The 27,625-nt window shown below is 35.8% G+C and overlaps 1 protein-coding gene across 2 annotated transcripts; it reads right to left on the bottom strand.

The window, feature by feature from the left end:
- Positions 1–14,163: 14,163 nt before the first annotated feature.
- On the bottom strand, positions 14,164–20,527 carry C1GALT1 (core 1 synthase, glycoprotein-N-acetylgalactosamine 3-beta-galactosyltransferase 1). Of its 2 annotated transcripts, XM_026706308.2 has the most exons (5): positions 20,374–20,527; positions 19,379–19,472; positions 17,277–17,502; positions 15,964–16,631; positions 14,164–15,443 (listed from the first exon to the last, which is right to left on the bottom strand). In XM_026706308.2, the coding sequence occupies exons 2-5, from the start codon at positions 19,379–19,381 to the stop codon at positions 15,231–15,233; spliced, it is 1,110 nt and encodes a 369-aa protein (XP_026562093.1). In that variant the 5' UTR covers positions 19,382–19,472; positions 20,374–20,527; the 3' UTR covers positions 14,164–15,230. The 2 variants fall into 2 exon arrangements, with proteins under 2 accessions (XP_026562093.1, XP_026562094.1); XM_026706309.2 differs by lacking the exon at positions 19,379–19,472.
- Positions 20,528–27,625: the final 7,098 nt, after the last annotated feature.

Here is a 27,625-nt window from a genome sequence, read left to right as displayed (position 1 = left end):
GACAATTGAAAGGTTAAAAGATGCTCCGTGTGGAAAACTGGTACTGAGATGACTGGATTCTATGCAATCATTTACTAATAGATGCATTTCTTGGCTCAGATGCAATATCGATGCAAAACAACAACCCCCTCTCCCAATTTATTTATCAAAGAAACTCCTTCAACAAGAGCAGACTTTAGTATCACTGAAAAAGTGGTGTATATATTGAAATGGATGATCAGTGCCTGTGTGTGTACTTCTGGGATTGGGAATTCATAGCGATCACCAGTCACCAACTACTCAGTAGCTACTCATGGTTACAGAAGATAAGGAACATATCTGTTCTGGTGAGAGAGAAGTTCCCCCAGGTCGAAGGTATTACTCTGAAAGGTTGGAAGATTGAATCTCTGGTCCTAGTTAATGACCCAGATTGGATTTTGAAATATTATCCTGGAACACATATATTTGCCTTCATTCATGAGTGATTAATTTATCACTGCAGGAAGGGACATTTCTGAACCCTTTTAAGGATGCCCTGGTTCACACCTTCCTTAAAAAGCCATCATTGAATCCCACCTGCCTGGACAACTTTCATTCTGCCTCCCATCTTTCCTTTTTAGGTAGTTGCCTGGCAGCTTCAGAAGGTCCTGAAGAAACATATTATCTGGGCTCCTTTCAGTCAGGATTCAGATCTGTATATGGCAGAGACAGAATTAATCACACTTGTTGATGATCTCTGGCAGGATAGGGATAGTGCGATCATCCTCACTTTCCTTGATTTCTCAGAGGCTTTTGATACCATCAACCATGGCATCCTTTTGGGTTGGACAGGAGTCTCGGGGCAGTTTTGTGTTGGTTTGACACCTTTCTCGAAGGCCGGTCCCAGTTAGTGTTAATAGGGAGTGATTGATTCAGCCCAGGACTTCTCTTTTAGGGCATGCTCCAAAGCTCCATACTTTCTACGTTCCTTTTTAAATATCTACATGAAGCCACTAGGTGAGATCATCCATCCACTGGGTGGTGGCATCAACAGTATGCTGATGATACTCAACTCTATTTCTTCAACCCTGATGACTCAAGTTATAGTACTGCTGCCTGAAATTATGGGAGCCTGGATGGGGGAATAATAGGCTTTGGCTGAACCATGGCAAGACTACATGGTTTTAGATGTATGGAGCTCCAAGATCTGAGACTTTAATATTGTTACATGTGGATGGAGTGGCACTATGCCAGACAGATCTGGTCTGCAATTTGGTGGTTCTCCTGGACTCACAATTCTTGCTATAAGAGCAGGTAGCAGTTGCAACTAGGAGAGCCTTTGCCCAACTTTGGGTTGTATACCAATTGCAGCTTTTCCTGGATCAGGAGTCCCTGCGCTGAGTCATTTAAGCACTAGTCATCTTACTTTTGGACAATTGCACATTCCCTACATGGGGATACCATTGAAGAGCATTTGGAAGCTACAGCTGTTGAAAAATCCAGTGGTCTGGGCAGCTTTTGGAGTCACTAATGGTCCATGCCACATCTGTTTTGCCACTGGCTGCCAATTTGCTTCTGGGTGCAAATCAAGATGTCAGATATCACTTTTTAAGACCTTCATGGGATGGATTCAAGTTACTTGAAAAATCATCTCATCCCAATGGGATTGGCCCATCCCACTTGCGCCAGCAGAGAATGCATGGTGCAAGCCTGTCAGACAGGAAATTGTGCCTGGCAGGTCCAGAAGATCCTTCTCTGCCATTGCTACTGCCCTTTGGAACATCTTGCCCTCAGAAGATCATCTCCCATCCTCTTGACCTTCTGCAAAAGCCTGAAGTCCTGACTCTGCCAGTTGGTCTCGGTTTCCAGTAGAGGAGAGTCACTCTTGAGGTGGTCGATAATAGATCCCACCTCCACCTCTGTTCATCCTATTCCCTCCCCTGCTTTTAGTTACAGTTGATAGTTTGTATATTTATACTTTTTTTATTATATACTTTTTTTATATTTCTTTTTCTATCTAACACAGTAGAAATAAAAATGTGACACCAACCTAGAGTTGCTTCATGGTGAAATGGGCAGCAAAAAATTTAGTAGTCATTGGCAGACACAAAGACAGAAGTGGCCGTACAAAATTAGAAAATTTATAGAATATAGTATTATAATTTTTTATTTGAGCATTTATACCTTTATTAAGATCCAGAAATCATGTGCCATTTTGTTTTAAGATTTGTTACTTGTCATTGTTCATAAGTCTTGAAGAAAGCTTTCCTGGGAAGTGAGATAAGGAGTAGAGGTGAAAGACATTTTCTCATTAGATAATGTGTTTTCATAAAAGTAAGGAAGCAAGGAAGTTCCTTACATGTAATGATGTGAGGAGGGAGTTGGGTGACGATGTAGGGGACAGGCAGAGATAAAAAGTACTATTGAACTATCTTAGATAAATCCTATAATCTCCTTTTCTTAAAACAAGAGCAGGATAGATGTAAAATATTATAAAAAGTATTATAATATTTTACAACTATCCTGCTCTTGTTTTAAGAAAATTCAAACTTTAATAGTAATTCAAACTCTAATAGCAAAGACCATTTTAAAGAATAGGTTGATCAGAAAAATGTGTCCCTGTCTGAAAGGTATTGTTCAAATTTCTTATGCTAAATAGCCTTGACTTAAATCTTTATTAGCAGAGCTTCCCACAACAGCCCTTTGACTTTCACAAAAGCTATTCCATAAAGTGGTCAGACATTATAAAGTGGTCAGACTACAGTTAGAATAACAGGAAAAGGAGAGGATATGAGTTGCTAAATGTAATCATTGTCTATTCTACAAGACACTCTAGGTTAGGGGTCAGCAATCTTAAACACTCAAGAGCCATTTGGACCCATTTCCCACAGAAAACACTGAGAGCCACAAAACCTGGGTGGGCGTGGCCAACTCGATGTCATGCACACACTCCCAGCCATGCCTATCCAGACGGTCATAAGGACAGACTTTTACCTGTTATATCAAAGGAAAGAAAAGTATGCTAGAAGATCAAAGGGGAAGAGAAACAAGGACATGTTATTTCTTTAACAGCACAGCTTAGGAATGATGAGTGTAGTGCAGCAGTCTCTGGAGAGCCATCACGTCCTTATTTCTCCCTTCCTTTTTCCTTCCTTTGTTCCTTCCTTCCCCCCTTATTTCTTCCTTCCTTCCCCCCTCCTCTGATTTCAGCTTCTTTCCTTTAATCCTGTATATTATGGTTCGTTACTGTTAGTATTTATTAAAGAATGCTGTGTAGCTTAGGTCTCAGCAAAAATAATAGCAGCTGTTAGTATTATTTACACGCACACGCACAAACACACACACACACACACACCCCTACACCTATTTTTATTCTTGGATCCTTGGGAAAGGAATGGCATCTTTTCCCCATCCCCATCTTTAATAATGAGAACTTTGCACTGGTGCAAGACTTAAGCACATATTTTGTGGAATGTCTCTCCTCTCCAAATCCAGAAACATGAACCAGGAAACCCAGCGGGAGTTCCCTCTGGACTTGGGGGAAGCAGAGAGGGTCAGGGGGCTACCAGTCTGAGAACTTGGTGTGGTTTGGAGCCGCTGCGTTTTATGCCCGTTGCCTCCAACCAAGGCCCTTCGCTTCCCAATTGAAAATACTCCAAAGTGGGTTAGGAGGCAAAGAGCCAGTTGATATCACGAAGGGGTTCTCTATACACTCCCCACTTGCAGCCTTTTAGCTACTATTGTCCCACCTTGTTTCCCCCCTCCCCTTAAAATGAGGTTATGGAAGAAAGCCGGGAGGGGGGAATCTAAGAAGGATAGAAGAAGAGACCCAAGCAGATCTCCCTCTGAATAGCCTCCTGCCCAGATTTTGGCTGGTTTCCTCTCAGATCCTCCAACAAAGAGACCCCACTCTCTTTTTTGAATTCTGGATCTCCGGGCCTTTATTTTTCTCATTTACTGGGGGAAATTGGATTTTATTGGATCTTCCACCCACATCGTGCCAAAAGGAAAGCCAGCCAGGCTTCTTCTCCTAGAAGACCTCTACCTTTAAATATCATATGACCATAAAATTAATCAGCTAATGACAAAAATAGTTGCATATTCTCAGCAAAGGAATCACTGAGATTTTATGAAATGTTGGCAATCAATTGTTTCTTAATATTTTTCTTATCACTGGTCTAAATAATAAAATATAGAGCAAAGTGCTTATTTAATTCTAGTTTCCAGAAAAATTCCACAAGTCATATTTATAACATATAATAGGTTCATGTTTTCTTTAAATTAATCCTCCTTTCATGTGTTGTATCATTAAGACATACTGCACATTAAGACAATGTGGTGAAGAAAAAAAACCTAGCAATATTCCAAGCCAAAAAGAGAGACAGCACCATATAAAAGTAAAATCAACACTTTAATAATTTGTCAGCATCCCAACTTACTTCAAAAATATATAATAGTATATAGTATGCCTTGCAAAATAATTTAGCCAAAAATGCTATGCAGGACATATCTTAACTTATTAACAAGAAGTATAAAACACAAACATATATAATGATTTTAGAAGGATTATTTCAGCAAAGAATTCTGAGCATCAACACAAAAACAGGAAGATTCATCGTATACATACTGTAATAAGAAATTGTTTCACAATTCAGTGTACAGTATACTATAATAAAATATAATACAGTAAATAAGTATAATGTAGTAAATAAAATATTACAAATGCAAATATGTAGAATATTTCAAGTTCAAAACACCTTATGGTAAAAAGGAAGAAAAAAACTGAGCATTATATTAGTATGTATTTAAAATTTGGACTCTTGCAATTTTAAAAAAACTTATATTTATAATTATATAACTGAAAATAAGAATGTTGGAGGTTTTGTCAGATAACTTTATGGATTAACAGTTTCCTTCATATACAAATTTGAACATTTCATAAAACATAATTTTCCAATTTAAAAAAGCAAGTAAAATAGAGTTATTTTGAGGGGAAAAAAAGTCAATTCATCTTAAAAAAAAATGAAAATGCCAAAAGTCCACATGAGAATAGAAACAAAAAAAATTATTTCAATTGTAGATTGAGTTTATATATCAGTAAAACAAAGAACTGTTAGAAGTAATACACGCAGTTAGCTGGAATATGAAAAAAGTGTACCAGCATATTGGAAGAAGATATAAAACAACAACTTGGAAAATCAATTAGCCATTTTCAGTAGAGAATTGCCCCTTATTAGGAAGCTTTGGAGAGATTATCTTAAGATTTCACTTTAATATCACCCCATATAATTTTAAAAAATAATATTGGGTATAATTTGGACAAGAAAAATTTCAAGAACGGGCATCAAATTTACAGAAATATGGTAAGGCTATTTACACCTTGCATTTGGCCAGCATTTCTAAACCATCCAACCTGGGACACCCAAAAAAAGGAGATGAAATATTTGAAAAAAATCATAGTTGAATTTGAACTGGAACTAATAAGGAGGCGGGGGGTCAGCTGACTTTATAGGGTAATGTGTGATCTTCACGGACAAAATTGATTCTCCAGCCAAACACCAATTTCAGATATAATCAAACAAATAAATTGAAGGGGTGGTTTTGAGAAAGAATTGAAAAAAATTATAAGGATTGTGAGGAAAAGAGGAAAAATATACACATTCACTCTACAAAAAGAGACTATTCCACAGTTCATTGAAAATAGTGACGTGAAAAATATTTCAAGTTCAAAACACTTTTGGAGTGGTCTAAAGAATCTGTTGCATCCAAGGAGCAACCTATTATGCTGTATTTGAAATTGAAAAAATTTACCTATCCCTAACTCTGAACTAATAGTTGGGTTGAAAAGAACATCTAGAAAAGAAAGATCAAAAAGAAATTGCAATTCTAAAAAGTTGGAATCAAAATGTTAGTAAAGATTAACTAAAAAGTATAACAAAATGAAAAATAGGAACAGCTAAGGCTATTAAATTGCAACGTTACTAAAAATTCTAACATACACAAGTCCAGTTCTTAACGTAGAATTAAACCTGGACATGTCTATTATTACCTACTTCCTATGAATACTTCTTATGCCCTTCTTATGAAGGGGTCGTTTTAAGAAACAAATTGAAACAATCTGAGGATTATGAGAAAAAGAGGAAAAATATATACATTCATTCTACAAATAGATTCTGCCACAGTTCATTGTAAATAGTGATGTGTAAAATATTTCAAATTCAAAACACCTTTGGAGTGGTCTGAAGAATATCCGTTGCATCCGAGGAGCAACCATTTATGGTGTATTTGAAATTGAAAACATTTACCTATCCCTAACTCTGGACTGATGGTTAACTTGAAAAGAACATCTAGAAAAGAAAAAGATCAAAATGCAATTCTCCAAAGTTGTAATCAAAATGTTAGTAAAGATTAACTAAAAAGGATCTAACGTAAAATAAAACCTAGGAACAGCTAAAAATACTAAATCAGAAGCATTATGAAAAATTCTAACTTAAACAAGTCCAGTTCTTAACACAGAATTAAACCTGGACATGTCTATTATTACCTACTTCCTATGAATACTTCTTATGTCCTCGGGATTGTGATCTCCAGAGGGAAGCTTCCTATGAATACTTCATAGATGGCCCAGAATGTGAGTTACAGAGGAACGTCAAAAATAAAAACAAAAACAAGAGTAATATTTTACAGAAATAAAATGTTGGTTCAAATAGAGAAGAAGAAAAATGAGTAACTAAATCATATTTACAGAAATACGCTAATGCTATTTACACCTTTCATTGGGATACCATTTCTAAACCATTCAACCTGGGACAAGAAAACAAGAGACTAAAGATTGGAGGAGGTAATTGTGGTGTAATTTGGACCGTTGGAACCAATTAGGATCTGGGGGATTGTCAGCTGACTTTATGGAGTAATGTGTGATCTTCACTTGCGGAATTGATTCTCTTGCCAAATACTAATTTGGACATAATCAATCAAATAAATTGAAGGGGTCGTTTTGAGAAACAAATTGAAACAATCTGAGGATTATGAGAAAAAGAGGAAAAATATATACATTCATTCTACAAATAGATTCTGCCACAGTTCATTGTAAATAGCGATGTGTAAAATATTTCAAATTCAAAACACCTTTGGAGTGGTCTGAAGAATATCCGTTGCATCCGAGGAGCAACCATTTATGGTGTATTTGAAATTGAAAACATTTAGCTATCCCAAACTCTGGACTGATCGTTAACTTGAAAAGAACATCTAGAAAAGAAAAAAAATCAAAATGCAATTCTCAAAAGTTGTAATCAAAATGTTAGTAAAGATTAACTAAAAAGGATCTACCGTAAAATAAAAACTAGGAACAGCTAAAAATACTAAATCAGAAGCATTATGAAAAATGCTAACTTAAACAAGTCCAGTTCTTAACATAGAATTAAACCTGGACATGTCTATTATTACCTACTTCCTATGAATACTTCTTATGTCCTCGGGATTGTGATCTCCAGAGGAAGCTTCCTATGAATACTTCATAGATGGCCCAGAATGTGAGTTACAGAAGAACGTCAAAAATCAAAACCAAAACAAGAGTAATATTTTACAGAAATAAAATGTTGGTTCAAATAGAGAAGAAGAAAAATGAGTAACTGAATCATATTTACAGAAATACGCTAATGCTATTTACACCTTTCATTGGGATACCATTTCTAAACCATTCAACCTGGGACAAGAAAACAAGAGACTAAAGATTGGAGGAGGTAATTGTGGTGTAATTTGGACCGTTGGAACCAATTAGGATCTGGGGGATTGTCAGCTGACTTTATGGGGTAATGTGTGATCTTCACTTGCGGAATTGATTCTCTTGCCAAATACTAATTTGGACATAATCAATCAAATAAATTGAAGGGGTCGCTTTTGAGAAACAAATTGAAACAATCTGAGGATTATGAGAAAAAGAGGAAAATATATACATTCATTCTACAAATAGATTCTGCCACAGTTCATTGTAAATAGTGATGTGTAAACTATTTCAAATTCAAAACACCTTTGGAGTGGTCTGAAGAATATCCGTTGCATCCGAGGAGCAACCATTTTTGGTGTATTTGAAATTGAAAACATTTAGCTATCCCAAACTCTGGACTGATCGTTAACTTGAAAAGAACATCTAGGAAAGAAAAAAAAAATCAAAATGCAATTCTCAAAAGTTGTAATCAAAATGTTAGTAAAGATTAACTAAAAAGGATCTAACGCAAAATGAAAACTAGAACAGCTAAAAATACTAAATCAGAAGCATTATGAAAATGCTAACTTAAACAAGTCCAGTTCTTAACATAGAATTAAACCTGGACATGTCTATTATTGCCTACTTCCTATGAATACTTCTTATGTCCTCGGATTGTGATCTCCAGAGGAAGCTTCCTATGAATACTTCATAGATGGCCCAGAATGTGAGTTACAGAAGAACGTCAAAAATCAAAACCAAAACAAGAGTAATATTTTTACAGAAATAAAATGTTGGTTCAAATAGAGAAGAAGAAAAATGAGTAACTGAATCATATTTACAGAAATACGCTAATGCTATTTACACCTTTCATTGGGATACCATTTCTAAACCATTCAACCTGGGACAAGAAAACAAGAGACTAAAGATTGGAGGAGGTAATTGTGGTGTAATTTGGACCGTTGGAACCAATTAGGATCTGGGGGATTGTCAGCTGACTTTATGGGGTAATGTGTGATCTTCACTTGCGGAATTGATTCTCTTGCCAAATACTAATTTGGACATAATCAATCAAATAAATTGAAGGGGTCGTTTTGAGAAACAAATTGAAACAATCTGAGGATTATGAGAAAAAGAGGAAAATATATACATTCATTCTACAAATAGATTCTGCCACAGTTCATTGTAAATAGTGATGTGTAAAATATTTCAAATTCAAAACACCTTTGGAGTGGTCTGAAGAATATCCGTTGCATCCGAGGAGCAACCATTTATGGTGTATTTGAAATTGAAAACATTTAGCTATCCCAAACTCTGGACTGATCGTTAACTTGAAAAGAACATCTAGGAAAGAAAAAAAAATCAAAATGCAATTCTCAAAAGTTGTAATCAAAATGATAGTAAAGATTAACTAAAAAGGATCTAACGCAAAATGAAAACTAGGAACAGCTAAAAATACTAAATCAGAAGCATTATGAAAAATTCTAACTTAAACAAGTCCAGTTCTTAACACAGAATTAAACCTGGACATGTCTATTATTACCTACTCCCTATGAATACTTCTTATGTCCTCGGGATTGTGATCTCCAGAGGAAGCTTCCTATGAATACTTCATAGATGGCCCAGAATGTGAGTTACAGAAGAACGTCAAAAATCAAAACCAAAACAAGGGTAATATTTTACAGAAATAAAATGTTGGTTCAAATAGAGAAGAAAAAAAAAGAGTAACTGAATCATATTTACAGAAATACGCTAATGCTATTTACACCTTTCATTGGGATACCATTTCTAAACCATTCAACCTGGGACAAAAAACAAGAGACTAAAGATTGGAGGAGGTAATTGTGGTGTAATTTGGACCGTTGGAACCAATTTGGATGTGGGGGATTGTCAGCTGACTTTATGGGGTAATGTGTGATCTTCACTGCGGAATTGATTCTCTTGCCAAATTCTAATTTGGACATAATCAATCAAATAAATTGAAGGGGTCGTTTTGAGAAACAAATTGAAACAATCTGAGGATTATGAGAAAAAGAGGAAAAATATATACATTCATTCTACAAATAGATTCTGCCACAGTTCATTGTAAATAGTGATGTGTAAAATATTTCAAATTCAAAACACATTTGGAGTGGTCTGAAGAATATCCGTTGCATCTGAGGAGCAACCATTTTTGGTGTATTTGAAATTGAAAACATTTACCTATCCCAAACTCTGGACTGATCGTTAACTTGAAAAGAACATCTAGGAAAGAAAAAAAAATCAAAATGCAATTCTCAAAAGTTGTAATCAAAATGTTAGTAAAGATTAACTAAAAAGGATCTAACGCAAAATGAAAACTAGGAACAGCTAAAAATACTAAATCAGAAGCATTATGAAAAATTCTAACTTAAACAAGTCCAGTTCTTAACATAGAATTAAACCTGGACATGTCTATTATTACCTACTTCCTATGAATACTTCTTATGTCCTCGGGATTGTGATCTCCAGAGGAAGCTTCCTATGAATACTTCATAGATGGCCCAGAATGTGAGTTACAGAAGAACGTCAAAAATCAAAACCAAAACAAGGGTAATATTTTACAGAAATAAAATGTTGGTTCAAATAGAGAAGAAAAAAAAAGATTAACTGAATCATATTTACAGAAATACGCTAATGCTATTTACACCTTTCATTGGGATACCATTTCTAAACCATTCAACCTGGGACAAAAAAACAAGAGACTAAAGATTGGAGGAGGTAATTGTGGTGTAATTTGGACCGTTGGAACCAATTTGGATGTGGGGGGATTGTCAGCTGACTTTATGGGGTAATGTGTGATCTTCACCTGCGGAATTGATTCTCTTGCCAAATTCTAATTTGGACATAATCAATCAAATAAATTGAAGGGGTCGTTTTGAGAAACAAATTGAAACAATCTGAGGATTATGAGAAAAAGAGGAAAAATATATACATTCATTCTACAAATAGATTCTGCCACAGTTCATTGTAAATAGTGATGTGTAAAATATTTCAAATTCAAAACACCTTTGGAGTGGTCTGAAGAATATCCGTTGCATCCGAGGAGCAACCATTTATGGTGTATTTGAAATTGAAAACATTTACCTATCCCAAACTCTGGACTGATCGTTAACTTGAAAAGAACATCTAGGAAAGAAAAAAAAATCAAAATGCAATTCTCAAAAGTTGTAATCAAAATGTTAGTAAAGATTAACTAAAAAGGATCTAACGCAAAATGAAAACTAGGAACAGCTAAAAATACTAAATCAGAAGCATTATGAAAAATTCTAACTTAAACAAGTCCAGTTCTTAACATAGAATTAAACCTGGACATGTCTATTATTACCTACTTCCTATGAATACTTCTTATGTCCTCGGATTGTGATCTCCAGAGGAAGCTTCCTATGAATACTTCATAGATGGCCCAGAATGTGAGTTACAGAAGAACATCAAAAATCAAAACCAAAACAAGAGTAATATTTTACAGAAATAAAATGTTGGTTCAAATAGAGAAGAAGAAAAATGAGTAACTGAATCATATTTACAGAAATACGCTAATGCTATTTACACCTTTCATTGGGATACCATTTCTAAACCATTCAACCTGGGACAAGAAAACAAGAGACTAAAGATTGGAGGAGGTAATTGTGGTGTAATTTGGACCGTTGGAACCAATTAGGATCTGGGGGATTGTCAGCTGACTTTATGGGGTAATGTGTGATCTTCACTTGCGGAATTGATTCTCTTGCCAAATACTAATTTGGACATAATCAATCAAATAAATTGAAGGGGTCGTTTTGAGAAACAAATTGAAACAATCTGAGGATTATGAGAAAAGAGGAAAAATATATACATTCATTCTACAAATAGATTCTGCCACAGTTCATTGTAAATAGTGATGTGTAAACTATTTCAAATTCAAAACACCTTTGGAGTGGTCTGAAGAATATCCGTTGCATCCGAGGAGCAACCATTTATGGTGTATTTGAAATTGAAAACATTTACCTATCCCAAACTCTGGACTGATCGTTAACTTGAAAAGAACATCTAGGAAAAAAAAAATCAAAATGCAATTCTCAAAAGTTGTAATCAAAATGTTAGTAAAGATTAACTAAAAAGGATCTAACGCAAAATGAAAACTAGGAACAGCTAAAAATACTAAATCAGAAGCATTATGAAAAATTCTAACTTAAACAAGTCCAGTTCTTAACATAGAATTAAACCTGGACATGTCTATTATTACCTACTTCCTATGAATACTTCTTATGTCCTCGGGATTGTGATCTCCAGAGGAAGCTTCCTATGAATACTTCATAGATGGCCCAGAATGTGAGTTACAGAAGAACGTCAAAAATCAAAACCAAAACAAGAGTAATATTTTACAGAAATAAAATGTTGGTTCAAATAGAGAAGAAGAAAAAAGAGTAACTGAATCATATTTACAGAAATACGCTAATGCTATTTACACCTTTCATTGGGATACCATTTCTAAACCATTCAACCTGGGACAAGAAAACAAGAGACTAAAGATTGGAGGAGGTAATTGTGGTGTAATTTGGACCGTTGGAACCAATTAGGATCTGGGGGGATTGTCAGCTGACTTTATGGGGTAATGTGTGATCTTCACTTGCGGAATTGATTCTCTTGCCAAATACTAATTTGGACATAATCAATCAAATAAATTGAAGGGGTCGTTTTGAGAAACAAATTGAAACAATCTGAGGATTATGAGAAAAAGAGGAAAAATATATACATTCATTCTACAAATAGATTCTGCCACAGTTCATTGTAAATAGTGATGTGTAAACTATTTCAAATTCAAAACACCTTTGGAGTGGTCTGAAGAATATCCGTTGCATCCGAGGAGCAACCATTTATGGTGTATTTGAAATTGAAAACATTTACCTATCCCAAACTCTGGACTGATCGTTAACTTGAAAAGAACATCTAGGAAAGAAAAAAAAATCAAAATGCAATTCTCAAAAGTTGTAATCAAAATGTTAGTAAAGATTAACTAAAAAGGATCTAACGCAAAATGAAAACTAGGAACAGCTAAAAATACTAAATCAGAAGCATTATGAAAAATTCTAACTTAAACAAGTCCAGTTCTTAACATAGAATTAAACCTGGACATGTCTATTATTACCTACTTCCTATGAATACTTCTTATGTCCTCGGGATTGTGATCTCCAGAGGAAGCTTCCTATGAATACTTCATAGATGGCCCAGAATGTGAGTTACAGAAGAACGTCAAAAATCAAAACCAAAACAAGAGTAATATTTTACAGAAATAAAATGTTGGTTCAAATAGAGAAGAAGAAAAATGAGTAACTGAATCATATTTACAGAAATACGCTAATGCTATTTACACCTTTCATTGGGATACCATTTCTAAACCATTCAACCTGGGACAAGAAAACAAGAGACTAAAGATTGGAGGAGGTAATTGTGGTGTAATTTGGACCGTTGGAACCAATTAGGATCTGGGGGGATTGTCAGCTGACTTTATGGGGTAATGTGTGATCTTCACTTGCGGAATTGATTCTCTTGCCAAATACTAATTTGGACATAATCAATCAAATAAATTGAAGGGGTCGTTTTGAGAAACAAATTGAAACAATCTGAGGATTATGAGAAAAAGAGGAAAAGTATATACATTCATTCTACAAAAAGAGATTATGCGACAGTTCATTGTAAATAGTGTCGGGGAAAATATTTCAAGTTCAAAACACTTTTGGAGTGGTCTAAAAAATATTTGCTGCATCCAAGGAGCAACCTTTTATGGTGTATTTGAAATTGAAAACATTTACCTATACCTAACTCTAAACTGATTGTTGCCTTGAAAAGAACATCTAAAAAAAAAAAATGAAAAACAAAATGCAATTCCTAAAAGTTGGAATGAAAATGTTAGTAAAGATTAACTAAAAAGTATCTAATGAAAAATGAAAAATAGGAACAGTTAAGAATATGAAATCAGCACCGTTACTAAAAATGCTAATATAAACAAGTTCAGTTTTTAGTATATAGATTAAATATATTGTGGGGAAATATTGAAATTATTCTGAGCTTCAGTATAAAAGGAAGAGAAATCTACTTCTTATGGGAAAGAAGGTTAAAGTGGAAATAAAAACCAAAAGAATAATCTGAAGAAATAAATTTTTGTTTGGCTTGGAGTTCAATTTGAATTATTTAAACTTATGTATGGAAATAAATTGTATTTTCACTTCTTAATTGGCTAATATTTCATAGACATCCTTTGACCCAAATCATCGAAGTTGGAAGACCAAATAAAAAAATTAAACTGTTGACGTTTTGAAAAAAATCATATTGAAATTTGATATTGGAGCCAATTACAATCGTGGGGGATTTGTCAGCTGACTTTATGGTGTCATGTTTCTCCTTTATTTAGAAACTTGATTCTCTCAAAAACATCAATTTCGGATATAATAAATCAAATAACCTGAAGTAGTTCTTTTGGGAAAGAATGAAATGACAAAAGGAAATATCTACACTTTTATACTACGAAAAGAAATTCTATTACAGTTCATTGTATATAGTGACGTGTAAAATATTTCAAGTTCAAAACACTTTTTGAGTAGTCAAAAGGATATCTATTGTATCCAGGAACAACCAATTATTGAGTATTTGAAAGTCAACACATTTAGCCATCTCTAATACTGAACTGCCAATTGTGTTGAAAAATACATCAAGATATAAAAAAAATGTAATTTTCAAAAATTGTTACCAAAGTATTAGTGAAGTATGTAACTCCAAATGCAAACTAGGAACAGTTTAAAATACTAAATTAGCAACATTGTTTAATATTCTAATATAAACCAATCCAGTTCTGTATAGAATGAAACTTAAAGAAGTCTATTTCTAACTATTTCTGATGAATAGTTCTTACGGCCTCTGGAATTTATGTTCTGGAGGAAGTTAAAAGAACAAACTAAGGCAATGAAGAAAAATAATATGAAATAATAATTTGTTGCTCAGAGAAATAATCATTCTAATTGAATTATATTTACACATATCTACTAACGATATTTACACCTCTCTTTTCACTAATATTTCTAAGACTTCATTCTATGGAAATATTCAAGCTGTGATACAAAAAAATGCGATAAACATTTAACAGTTTAAGATGTTAACAAAATCTTATTTAAATTTGGCCTCTTGTGATCATTTTTGATGCTGTAGGTTTTTCCAGGTGATTTCATGGGATGAAGTGTTTTCTTCATATACAAGCTTGGATGTCTTCATCATTTTCTGATTTAGTAAACCAAAGAAAGTGATTTTTTTGTTAGAAAAAAGGGAATACATTCAAATCCTAATGAAAAAGGATGACAATGTTGAAGATCTATGTGTGAAAAGGACCAAAAGTATTTGTTTCAAGAGCAGATTGAGTCTATGTGTCAGTAAAGCAAACCTTTGATAGAAGTACTGCATGCAGTCAGTTCCCTGGCATATGAAAAAATGTACCAGCATATTAGAAAAGGATACAAAAGAACACTTTGGAAATCTACTTAGGAAACTCATTTTGCCACTTTTTGCTGAGCAAGGCTCCTTATTTAAAAGCTTTTGGAAGATTTTCTTCAGCTTTGATTTTTATACCACTTTTCGTAGCCTCACTTAAATTCTGTTTTTCTGGGATATCAGGATTATATCTGAATTGATAACCGTAAGGACGGAGATGATAAATCAAGTATTCCAAATGATACATAGTAGTAGCATCTACATAGTGAAAAGAAGCTGCTAGATCAGAACAGCAAGCAGGCCCCTGGAAAAAGAAAAAACAAAATCAAACGGCAACAAAGAAAACAGTCACATTTTATAGCTAATTAAATGCAGATCAGGTGATTTTAACTTAAATCATGATGGTTCTGATCTGTGTTTACAAAGAAAAATTTTCTTTCTGAGAGCATTTGTTTTGTCTTTGAATATGAATTATATACAACTGCTTTGTAACGGTATAATAGATTCATCTCAGGGAAATATTATTTCAATCTCTTCCACATATGGATTCTCCCCAGAGTATTCTTAGAAGTAGGAAATATTAAACTTAGTATGATGGAATTTCCATGCATAAAGCTCAGGTATCTCCCATTTTTAAAACAGATGTGTAATAGTAAAATTTATGCCTGATACCATGGTAATGTCTTAGATGTCATAAGACTACATGGATCCTGCATCTGATGCAAAAAAAGCAACTACAGAAGTTCAACAAATTTAAAAGATTTCTAATAACTAATTAATAATATAATAATAATCTTTATAACCACCCCCATAATAAAACTTACCTCTACAGCAGGGTAATAGTTGTAATTCCAGTACCAAAAATTTTTTGGAAGGTATCCTTTGATTAAATGATGTTCTGGCACAAATGGATGGAAGGTTTCCTTGCCGCTTGTATCTCGAGAATCTCCTGCTTCAACATTAATGCTCTCCATACACTTGCCTAATGCTAAGTCCTCAATGGAAGAGCTATGAGTACATTTGTTATTTTTGAAGGCATCCACAAATCTTTTCAGAGCTTCTTTGCTGAGCACATATCCTGCCCCACCACTCATATAGCCCTGTTTTACGAAAGGCTTAAATCTTCGCCCAAAATAAATGGGTTTTTCAGGACTGTATTTTGAAAGGAGCCATCGCAAGTTGTCCAGTGCAACGTAAGTGTCATCATCTGCCTTCATGAACCAATCTGCTTCATCAAAATAATGTTCATGCACATACTGGAAAGCTTTAATAGTTTTCCAGTATAAGTGGTCCCTACCTTCTTTAGTTTCTAATCCTACTGTTGGAAAGTTCTTGTTTTCCTCAGAGCTCATAAATAGGACTTTGTTGCAATGCTGGGCCCAAGTAGCTTTGACATGTTTGGCTTTTGTTTCCAGATTTTGAGGACCTGTCATCACCCAGCAAAGTATTCTTACCTTCTGGTACAAGTCTTCAGCAATATTTTTATTTTCATCTGGGGAAGGTATGAGAAAATATGTTATTCAATTTAATCTTCACAATAATAAGTAATATAAAAAATTCTAAGGGGGGCAAAGGATGGAGTGGTATGGCACACAGGAGCACAGCCAAATGGGAAAGAGGTTATTGCAATTCATCCTAAATTTGACCAGATGGGAAGAGGTGCTGCAGCACCACATAAAAGCACGAATGAACAATGGACTGCAGGAAGAGAGGCCGCAGGTGGGTGAGAATACAGAATATGAGATCCTGTAGTATACTTTTCAGGAGAAAAAGCAGTGCAAACCACTTATTGGAGCAACTTTGAACTTTCCTGTCAGCTTTCCCATTGACTTTGCTTGTGCCAAAAGCTGGCAAAGGAGGTCACAAATGGTGAGCTTATGATTGTGGGACACTGAAACCATCACAATAATGTACAGGAGCACTGCAACAGCTAGAACTTCAAAGACTAGTAGTTAAGTACCATTCATTCAAAGTCCTTGAAACTTCAAAGGGTTGCTGAATGCATGTTCTTTAACTGACTACCTGGACCATTTAAAACATGACCATAACATTTTTATTTACAATCTTTCTTTCAGGTAAACATGGTACTTATTATGTAGAAAAATAAAAAAGTGCTTCAGGTAGAACATATAAATACCTTTATGTTGTCCGGCATCAGCATTGAAATTCATTTGTCCTTTCAGGTTATTGTTTTCATCATTATCTGAATGATGGCCATGAGGATCATTATGAAGAATGTGAGGCTCAACCTTGATTTGTTCATCTAATCTTAAGTTAAGCAGTAAGTAACATAGGAAAAAACCAATTGCAGATCCAAAAGTGAAGGTCAGAATATTCAGTAAGGATTTTGGAGATGCCATTTCCTGAGGGAAGAGAGGAACCATTATTTTACTCTAAGTTATAATGAATGAACACAGGAAAAAATACATTCAGCAATGAAATTGAATAATCATTAATTATAATCATTAATTAATCAGGTCTATAGCTCTTAGCCACAGCAAGGGTGGGCTGGATGGACCCCTTCCAAACAAATGCAATATAAACAAAATGCATTATAGTCAGATGGAAAGGATACAATGTGTGTAGTGTGTGTGTGTGTGTGTGTGTGTGTGTGTATATATATATATATATATATATATACACACACATATACACACACACACACACACACACACACACACACACACACACATATATATATATATATATATATCAGCATGGATAAAAAAATATTATTTTTAAAAATAAAAATAATCAGATTTTTAAAAATCAAATTTTAATAAAATGCTTTTGGAGTAAAAGTCTATGTAAAGATAGTTTTCTATTCGAGATACATTAATAATTTATTTTATTCAGCCTATTTCATATAGCATGAGATTGTATATTCTGCAATATTTACATTTTTGATAAACTAATTCAATGAATCCAAGCTCTGCAATATTAAAGATTCTAACTACTAGCAAGAATGAGTCCTTACATTTAAAGAGCAACTGTCATTTCAGATCCACCATGGCAGTGCCTATTAGCGGGCATCTATCTACTCACCTGCTAGTCACCAGTCCCTCACCTTGTTATGTCACTGCCGCATCACCAGTTGTCCCAATAAAGTGAATGGAACTGTTGGTGAGTCAACAACGGGTCAGAGAAGGAATTTATCTGATGACAGCTGCTCTCTAAAAATTATGATTTAAATTTAGTTGATTTAGATCAAGTCTTTTTACTAGTGATATAAATCATGATTTAAATCATGACTTAAATTGATTTGATTTAAATCAAATCCACCCTGATATGTATATAAGAGAAAATTCCTACATGTTTATGATCTTGTTGGGAAAGAGATGAATCCTGAATGCAAAATACATTTTTTAAATGTATTTCACTACAAGGGCACTAATGGATTTAAAAATAATATACAATTTTTGCCTCCTACAGATAAAGAGAAAAACAACAGGGAGGCACAAATCAACTGCATATATTTATAATTCAGCATTTAACATACTATTCAGATAATTGCACAGAAGCGTTTACCACCTAAGACATATATAAAAACATTTAAGGATATTTCTTTTACTGAAACTTATAAGGATCTTTTTCTCATGTCATTCAGGTGCAGCATCTTGTATGGAATGTATTGGAAGCATAATACAGCTATTCTTTTTTCTATCACTATGACTCCAGGAAGCATTCTTTCATTTCAGTTTGGCAAATATCCACTGCAAGCATGGAATAAATTGTGTCTCTTCCTGGTTCTGAAAAAAAATCCTTTCCTCTCATCTTCCACATGAGCGAACTTTTAAAAATGTTTTCAGGTGTGGCATACTCCTACCTTGGAAGGAGACTTTGCAATATTTTTCTGTCTGTTTAATTTCTTAACTGTTTTTAGTACTGCAAGCTGCAAACTTAACATATCATTGTAACTGCTGATATACTAACCCAGGGGCATCAAACTCGTGACGCGTTGACAGTGACATATCACAATTTCCCACCCCCTTCACTAACTCAGTGTAGGTGTGGCCAGAATGTGATGCATCCAGCCCCCAGGCTGCGAGTTTCACACCCCTGTACTAACTCCTTTTCTTCCTGCATGAAGCTATGAGTGCACTGACTTCTCAGGATAATATCCTCAGGTTAATATCTCATATTAACCTATCCAGTCATAATTAATAACATCAGGCTTAATAGGTAGATCAGCCCAAACACATCAATCAGAGCAGATTTAGATTAAACTACAATGTTTACCATTTAGTTAGCAAGTCTTGATCAAACTGGCTGGAAAATATGGAACTTATGGCACAATTAGGCCCATTCTGCTTATTCAAAGATGAAAAGGCTACTGCAAGAAAGAGCAAAAATCAAATTCAGCACAGAGAATTGACACTAAAACCAATTTATTCCTTAGGTCTTTCCTATAGAAAAGTAAAATTGGATGGTGGGGGGAGGAGAGATGGAAGAGGGAGGAGGGAGAAAGAGAGACCAGAATATATGTTACAAAAATCACTAATCTACTTCTTCTGGTAATTAATGACTAAACTAACTAACCTGAACAAGTAATAGCAAACAGGTAAATCCTTTGCACATTCTTCCTTGAAATTGCAAACCAGTTGCCCAAAACAGCAAAAAAAAAAAAAGTTTGCAAATATGAGAAGTTTATTAAACCATTTCCCCACCTTAATTACACGTTCGCCAAATTAAACATTATAGAAGCCACGTAGGTACAGGCTCACACCGTACACCTCTTCCCCCAAACCGCTTTCCTTATAAAAAGTACCTGGTCTCTATGTCCCATTTACAATCTAACTTCGAGGGTTGTCATTACGCTCTCGAATAAATCTTACAGTGTCTGGATTTCATTTCGATTTGCTGATTTGCGCAACCCCCGCTCAAATTGGGACACCCCCAAATATTCCCTTGACAGTAATAATAAAACAAAACATTCGCCATTACTTGGGGCAATAGGATTTGCGATAAAACACTCCCGGAAGACATCAGATCAAAAGCGGCCCCAACTGAAATTAGTACGATTTCTCCGGCATCGATAGCCCTGCTGTCAAATGCCTCTAAAAACACGATTTCAGCCATTTGTACAACACACGGCGTTTTTATTTCCACCCTGCTCTAAAAGACGGTATCATACGCGCCCTCGCCGCTTTTTTTTAACCGTGCCGAACGGGAAGCGCCTCGCCTTTCGCTCCGCTCTCCAGGCCCGACCACCGCATTTCAGCCTCCCCTCTTACCTTAATTCCTAGCAGCCTCTTCCAGGGGAGAAGCGCGGAAGGCCGAGAACTCCGCTCAGGAGCGCTCCGGGAAGAGCAGAGACCACGCGAGCACCGCTGTCACTACCATTCCCCGCTGACAAGTTTACGAGCAGGCTGCCACACCGCAACTACCCAGACTGCAGGTCGCCGGCCGGAGAAAAAGAGGAACCAGAGCCGGACTCCGCCCCCTTCCTCCTCCCAGCGTCTCATTCTCTCGCAGATAGGGCCCAAGCGCCGAAGCTGTGGAAACGAGGCGGAGTTGCGCTTTTCTTCACGCCTACCCGATATTCGGGAGAGCGCACGCGATGGCCGCTTGAGGGCGCGAGAGCGACGTGCGAACAAGGGAAACAGCGGCCGGGACGGTTGCCGTTATGGGTGACTCAGCAGTGGTCCCTCTTTCACGTCTATGTTTGGGCGTGGGGGGGAGCTTTACATTAAAACAAGGAGAAAGCAAGTCGCACAGGCTGCCATTAAAATATAAATTACCACTTTTGCTAATAGTGGCTGGAAATACAGCATTTTTGTTTTAAACCAATGGGTTATTTTACTGTGCCAAGTGTAGGGCATGGGTACAGGGGGACCATACCAGTTATTTAAAAGAACAGCCCTTATTTTCAGGAAGCTCTCCTTTAGATTTATTATTTTTAATTATTTCTGCTCTCCAGCTTTTCTTTTGTAAAGCAAAGTTACAAAAATGAGCATTTTTTAAAAATCCCTTGAAGATTTGCCCTTTTCAGATTTGTCTAATTTTTTAAAAAAATATTATTACTCTAGATACAGCTTGAAAGATCAGGCTTCATGTCTTTAAAATGGATAAACTTTGTCCTCAATAAAATAACCTTGGGAGGCAGGAGCCAGACCAGTATGTCAAAGATGTCTCAGCCCTGAGAGATAAGAGTTTCCCCATGAATACTGTTTAATATAACAACAGAGTTGGAAGGGACCTTGTAGGTCGTCATCTAGTCCAACTCCCTGCTGAAGCATGAGATCTTATGCCATTTCTGACAAGGGGCTGTCCAGTCTCTTCTTGAAAGCCTCCAGTGATGAAGCATCCACAACTTGTGAAGGCAAACTCTTCCATTGATAGATTGTTCTCATTTTCAGAAAAATCTCTCCTTGAAGTTTTTATCCATTGTTCCTTGTCTGGCATTTGAATGCTATGAAAAAAAAAAGTTGTCTCCCTCCTGTGTCAGCTCCTCAAATATTGGAACACAGCTATCATGTCACCCCTGATCCTTCCCTTCACTATACTAGCCATGCCAAGTTCTTGCAACTCTTCTTCATGTTTTAGCTTCCAGGCTTCTCTGCATTCTTTTTAGAGTCTCAACTTCTATTTTATAGTGGGGTGACCAAAACTGGATGCAGTGTTCTAGGTATGGCCTTAGTAAGGCTTTATAGAGTGGCACTAGTACCTCATGTGATCCTGATTCAATCTCTTCGTTAATGCACTTTAGGATTGCATTGGCTTTTTTGGCTGCTGCCACACATTGTTGACTCATATTTAATTGATTGTCTACTGGGACTCCAAGATCCTTCTCACAGTTACTGCTATTAAGCCAGGTTTATACACATATGGAATAGAACTATATCTGCTGTATTTTACCATCAAGCCGTATTTAAAAAGCATAGAAAAAGCTCCTACGTAGTTTTGATTTCTGGAAAAATATTTTTAAACTATACACCTAAAATATTTACTAGGAAGTAATTTTCTTTGAAATCAGAAGCAGTGTACTAAAAATATAGGGATTAAGCAATCTGAAAATTTAATGATTTGGGCAATACCTTAGCTAGGTATAAGTGAGGAAAATAATTGTTCATGTACATTTATGATAAAATTACAATCATTTCCAGCAAAATGTCTGATTTAATTGGTTTAATTAATATATACTGAATTTTTAAAAGCCTTTTCTTCTGTTTTTCATGTAGATCCTATCTGAAATAGAAACAGATATTACAGGTAGTCCTTGATTTACAACCATTCATTTAGTGACCATTTAAAGATACAATCCTGAAAAAAAGTAACATGACTGTTTTTCATACTTACTATTCAAACATTTGCATGCTCACATGATCAAATTTTTGGTGTTTGGCAGTTGGCAGTTATGCGTGTGTGTCACATGATCATCATTTGTAACTTTCCCAGCCAGATTCTGAAAGCAAAGTCAATGAGAAAGTTAGATTCACTTAATGACCACATGATTTACTTAACAACTGCACTTATTTGCTTAACAACTGTAGCAAAAAGGTCTTAAAATGAGACACAACTCACTTAATAAAAACATAGCAAAAAATGTTGGGCTCAGTTGTGATCGTAAGTTCAGACCTATCTCTACTTTGATAAGTAACTTATTGTGTCTTGTGTAATAAAAATATATTCCTTAGAGATTGACATAATATGCATTCTAGGTAGGAAAGACAAGCTGCCTTTACATCATTTCATATTGATCTGTGTAGAGTTTTCTATCTAAGTAGGGAGTTGGGCTAGAAGACCTCCAAGGTCCCTTACAATCCTATCCTATCCTATCCTATCCTATCCTATCCTATCCTATCCTAGTTTGTGCTCCCTGATTCAAATTTTCTACTTTTTATATATTAAATTTTATAAATTAGAAATAATATTTCTAATTTTGCTAGAAAGTTACTGTGGTATGAAAACTTGGTTAGCTTTTGTCAAACACTGTAAATAAGGATCAATCACTGTAAATAAGGCAATTCACATATGTATCAGTATGAGTTCCCTTAATATCTGACAGACCCCCAAATTCTTTTTGTTCCTTTTTTAAATCGAAAGTTTCAGTAGTAATGTTTCAAGTATTATCTGAATTTATAAGAATGAGTCTGGGCCATAAGTAAGTTTCAAGCCTTTTTCATATAATAAATACAATGAGTTGCACTTCTGGTGCTTTGTTTTGAATTTTTTACCTTTGTTTTCCTTTCAAGAATACAGATAAAATATAGCTTTGGTTACAGCAATGATTTTTGAAGCTCAGGAATGTTGGAAAGGAGAAGTGCCTTAACAGCTGTGGTTGTTCCTTGCTATCTCTGCTCTAACAAAATGTCAAAGTGTCCACTGAATTAAAAGATTGCATATGTTAGCTACTATATAAACATTAAAGTGTTGGAAGGTCAGATTTGGGAGTTTGTGTTGTCCAGATTTTGACCTCAACTTGAAAAATGACGCCAGGGACATTGATGGGGGACAGAGTTATGTCAAATAAAGTCAATATATCAGCCACTTTTATTATTGAACTCTAGCCTTTTTTTAAACTACAGACATTAAAAAAGAAGAACTTCAGTCCTGAGGTCGTGGCTGTCATCACTTTTTTGACATTGCATGAATGTGCATTTAAATAAAATATTTTCTGAAACAGTCTTAAAGAAATCAATGTGTGATTGTTTTTGTTATATTCAAAATGTATTGCAGGTTCTTTTTTGGGGGGGCGGGGTGTTCTGGTGGGATCAAATGTTAGCATATAAATAATCCTTTCCTAAACATCTTTGTATATTATTTCAAAATTTGAATTTTTTCAGTGACAACTATTGTTACAATACTGTTTCCAGTATGATTTGGGACATTTTTAAAAATAGCTTTGTCTCTAGTTAATACTAGGCCATGTATGATATACTATGGGGCTGATAACTCCTTTACAAGCTTATTTCCAAGATGCAAATTTGATAGAATTATATGCAAACCAATATTATTTCTATGGAACAACTGCTGCTTTTGAATTATAATAAAAGTATTTGGATTGTAAGATAGAGCTTATTCACTATGCTTGCCTATGACATTTTCCACTCCTTTCCTATTTGATTTACCGGCTGACAAATAAGGTAAAGGAAGAAAACATATAATTAATGTCTCCATAAATCTCTATTTATTAACAATGAAAGTCAAATAGAGCTTTCTGTTGAATACCAGAACAATTACACTTTTCAGGTTGAAGTAAAGCTCAAATAATAAAACTTGTTGGAGCTGTGAATCCAAGGACAGTAACTCTTCAGGACCTCACCTGTAGAGTCAAGAAGTTGTTATGCATCCACTTTCACTATAGTCTATTCTTCATTTTATGGCATATTGCTAAATTAAGATCACTCCACTTACCTTTTTCATGAGATATGCATGCCCAGAGCAGCAGGTTCTTTGATCTGTCTCCTGATATGGCCTAGTTAACTACTGTAAGTGGTAGGTTTTTCCCTCTTTATAATGCATTTCTTATGAATAAATCTCCTTTTTTGCTATAATTGTAAAATCTGCATCACTAAACATGACTATGATGAGCTTGCTACTGTCGGGACAGGCACATATATAGAGAGAATGCTTCAACCTCCAAGACTATATGAACACAATATTAAGAAATCATAAATTTGAAATATATCATTTAGATCATCAGATGCAACCTATTGCCCAAGGTAAGGAAAAGCAATTGTAGTACTTACAGCAAATTAAAATGGTACTTATGGATGCAAACAGGTAGTCCTGGACTTAAGATCACAATTAAGCCCAAAATTTATATTGTTGAGTGAGTTTTGTCCCATTTATGACCCTTCTTGTCCCAGTTGTTATGTGAATCACCACAGTTGTTAAATAAGTAACAAAAGTTAAGTGAATCTGCATTCCCCATTGAATTTGCTTCAGAGAAGGACACAAAAGGTGATCTTATGATAATGGGATGTCGCAATTGTCTTAAATGTGAACTAGTGCCAAGTATCTGAATTTTGATCATGTGACCATGGGAATGCTGCAATGGTCATAAGTGTGAAAAATGTCATAAGTCTCTTTTTTCAGTGCCACTGTAACTTTGAATGATCACTAAACGAACTGTTGTAAGTCTTGGACTACCAGTATTTTTCTTCCATATGGACATTACTTAAAGGTTTGTAACACACTGCATTTATTCATGGAATAAATGGAAAAAACTGACAACTTGCTAGTATTGCAAATTATTTAAAATATAATACAATGTTTTCAATAATCCTTTTCATTTGAGATGTACATCCTAAATAATTTTCAAAGGTAGGGTAAAAGGAAAAACTGAAAAGATCACCAGAAATTATTATATAGTTCATCCTCAAGTTATGACCATTTATTCAATAACTAGCTCTATATCTGTGCTTCGCTATAAAACTATATGATCCGAGTTAGTTTTTGGGGAGGAAAATAAGGGGGAAAAATTGTGCCCCTGCCTACCAGCATCCATTGGTATTTATCTGGCTAGCATCCTGTCAGTGTATGTGAAATTTGAGGGATGTTTGGAAACTGAAACAGTATTTGCTGTGTGAACAAGGAGAAGACAGCAAGGAGCCTGGGCGTGGCTGAACTATTCTGTACTAAAGCTGCTTGCTGCTCTGAAAGTGAAAGTGAAACTCCTCTCTTCTGCTTGTGTTTTGCATTTAGAATGTATTTGTTTTCAGGGGGAATCGAAGTCCTAAGCATCAGAGCATGTTAGTAATAATATAAGAACTACTAATTCTCTGATGGTCATTTCAAAAAATTCTTTCTTAGTAAGCACCTAGAAGCCAAGAGGAACATATGTGCCAAATTTCAAGTTTGTAAGCTTTACGGTTCTGGAGATTTTGTGATGATGCATGAGTGCACTCTTAGTCCATGGTCCTGGCCAGCATGCCTGGACTCTCTAGTGCCCAAGGCCCTCTGCTGTACCATAGCACTGTGCTTCATAGTGCTACCTGCAACACCTACCCCCTCTTCCTGCTTAATGACCTGGGATTGTGGTCACATGCTTTACAAATGCGTATCTTAGCAATGGAAATGCCAGTTCCAATTGCCATCATTACCTGAGCATTACCTGTATGAAGTTACCTTCTTAATCAATATGTTTTCTTTATGCACTCTGTATGCATTCTTATTAAGATTAGATTACTTCTTAGCTGCAGTATACATTCTAATTAATTAAAAATATGTATGATTTCTAAATGTATCTTACAAACGTATGAGTTGACAAGCTGGATGAGTTGGGCTGTTGACTATCCAAGGAATATACATTCATTCATGAGCTGCTTAGAAATTGTGAAATAGAATTTACATGGTGCATTTCCTTAAGACTCATGGAATATATTGTAGAGCAGGCGGTCAAACTGGCAGCCCATGGGCGAGATGCATCACATGCAGGCCATGCCCACCCCACTCAGTAAAGGAGAAGAATGTCGTGATACATCATGTGATGGCAACGTGACACTGCAAATTTGATACCTGTGCTGTAAAGTGTCCTCCTCCTCGGCCATACAGAACAAATAGGCAGAGAAGGAGAAGACCAGCCGGCCGATTCAGGGAGGATTTCTGTGCTGTGAAAGAGGCAGCTACTGATCTCTGTCTTTGCTCTGCTTCTCCAACAGTTTGACGCCCCCTGTTCAATGACTGGGCTGCTCGGACTTGCCGGGCCCAGCACATAGAACAGGGCATGCTTTTTTCAATGCGGCTGCTGGAAGAAGGAAGAAAACATGCTCCGGGAGGGCAGGCAGGCGGGCAGATGTCCCGGAGCTGCTGCACATGCACACTGCATGTGTAGCAGCTTCACACGCAGTGTGCATGTGCAGCAGCCCTGGGACATCCGCCTGAGCTGTGCCATGGCTACCATGTGGTAGGGAAAGCTAGAATAGTGACCAGGGCAAGTGAGCGACCGGACGATAGGGTCGGGGGCGTGGCCAGCCAGGGGTCGCCACCAGTTCGGTGACCCACACTAAATCACCACTACCGGTCCGCCCGAACTGGTACAAACCAGTTGAATACCACCTCTGGGCAGGGAAGTCAGAGGTGGCATTTGCCGGTTCTCCAAACTAGTCAAAATTTCCACTACTGGTTCTCCAGAACTGGTCAGAACCTCTGAATACCACCTCTAATGTGGTCCTATGTGCAATGGAGTTTATGACTTTAACTATGTATAGTTCTCTATTTATTTGTGCCTATTGGCTATAGCAATTATTAGAGGTGTATCATGCATACATATATATAATTTCCCCAGGATATGTGACATTCATAGACTAGTTCAGTTCAATGTACTTATCTTAAATTATGGAGTGAACAAAATATTATTTGAATTCTAGTTTCTGCTTGATTTAAATTGACTGGTTACCTAACGGGCTATATTAGGATAAAATAGAGCTGGAAGGGACTTGGAAGTCTTCTAGTCCAGTCCCCTGCTCAAGCAGAGAACCTATACTATTTCAGATAAGTGGCTGTCTAGTACTGGGGCCTCAAACTCACGTCGTCACGGTG

The sequence above is a fragment of the Pseudonaja textilis genome, chromosome Z (genome assembly GCF_049901715.1).
Source record: "Pseudonaja textilis isolate UNSWEBS1 chromosome Z, rPseTex1.2, whole genome shotgun sequence".
In the NCBI taxonomy this organism is placed as follows: domain Eukaryota; kingdom Metazoa; phylum Chordata; class Lepidosauria; order Squamata; family Elapidae; genus Pseudonaja; species Pseudonaja textilis.
Note: the sequence above shows the minus strand (reverse complement) of the source record. Positions and strands in the feature narration are given on the sequence as shown.

Excerpts from the sequence above, each read along its gene's own strand:
- C1GALT1 (XM_026706308.2), bottom strand. Across the intron at positions 16,632-17,276 it reads TGATGCCGGACAACATAAAG|ATGAAAATAAAAATATTGCT; the intron begins GTATTTATATGT and ends TACCTTCCCCAG. Across the intron at positions 15,444-15,963 it reads ACTATTACCCTGCTGTAGAG|GGGCCTGCTTGCTGTTCTGA; the intron begins GTAAGTTTTATT and ends TTCTTTTTCCAG.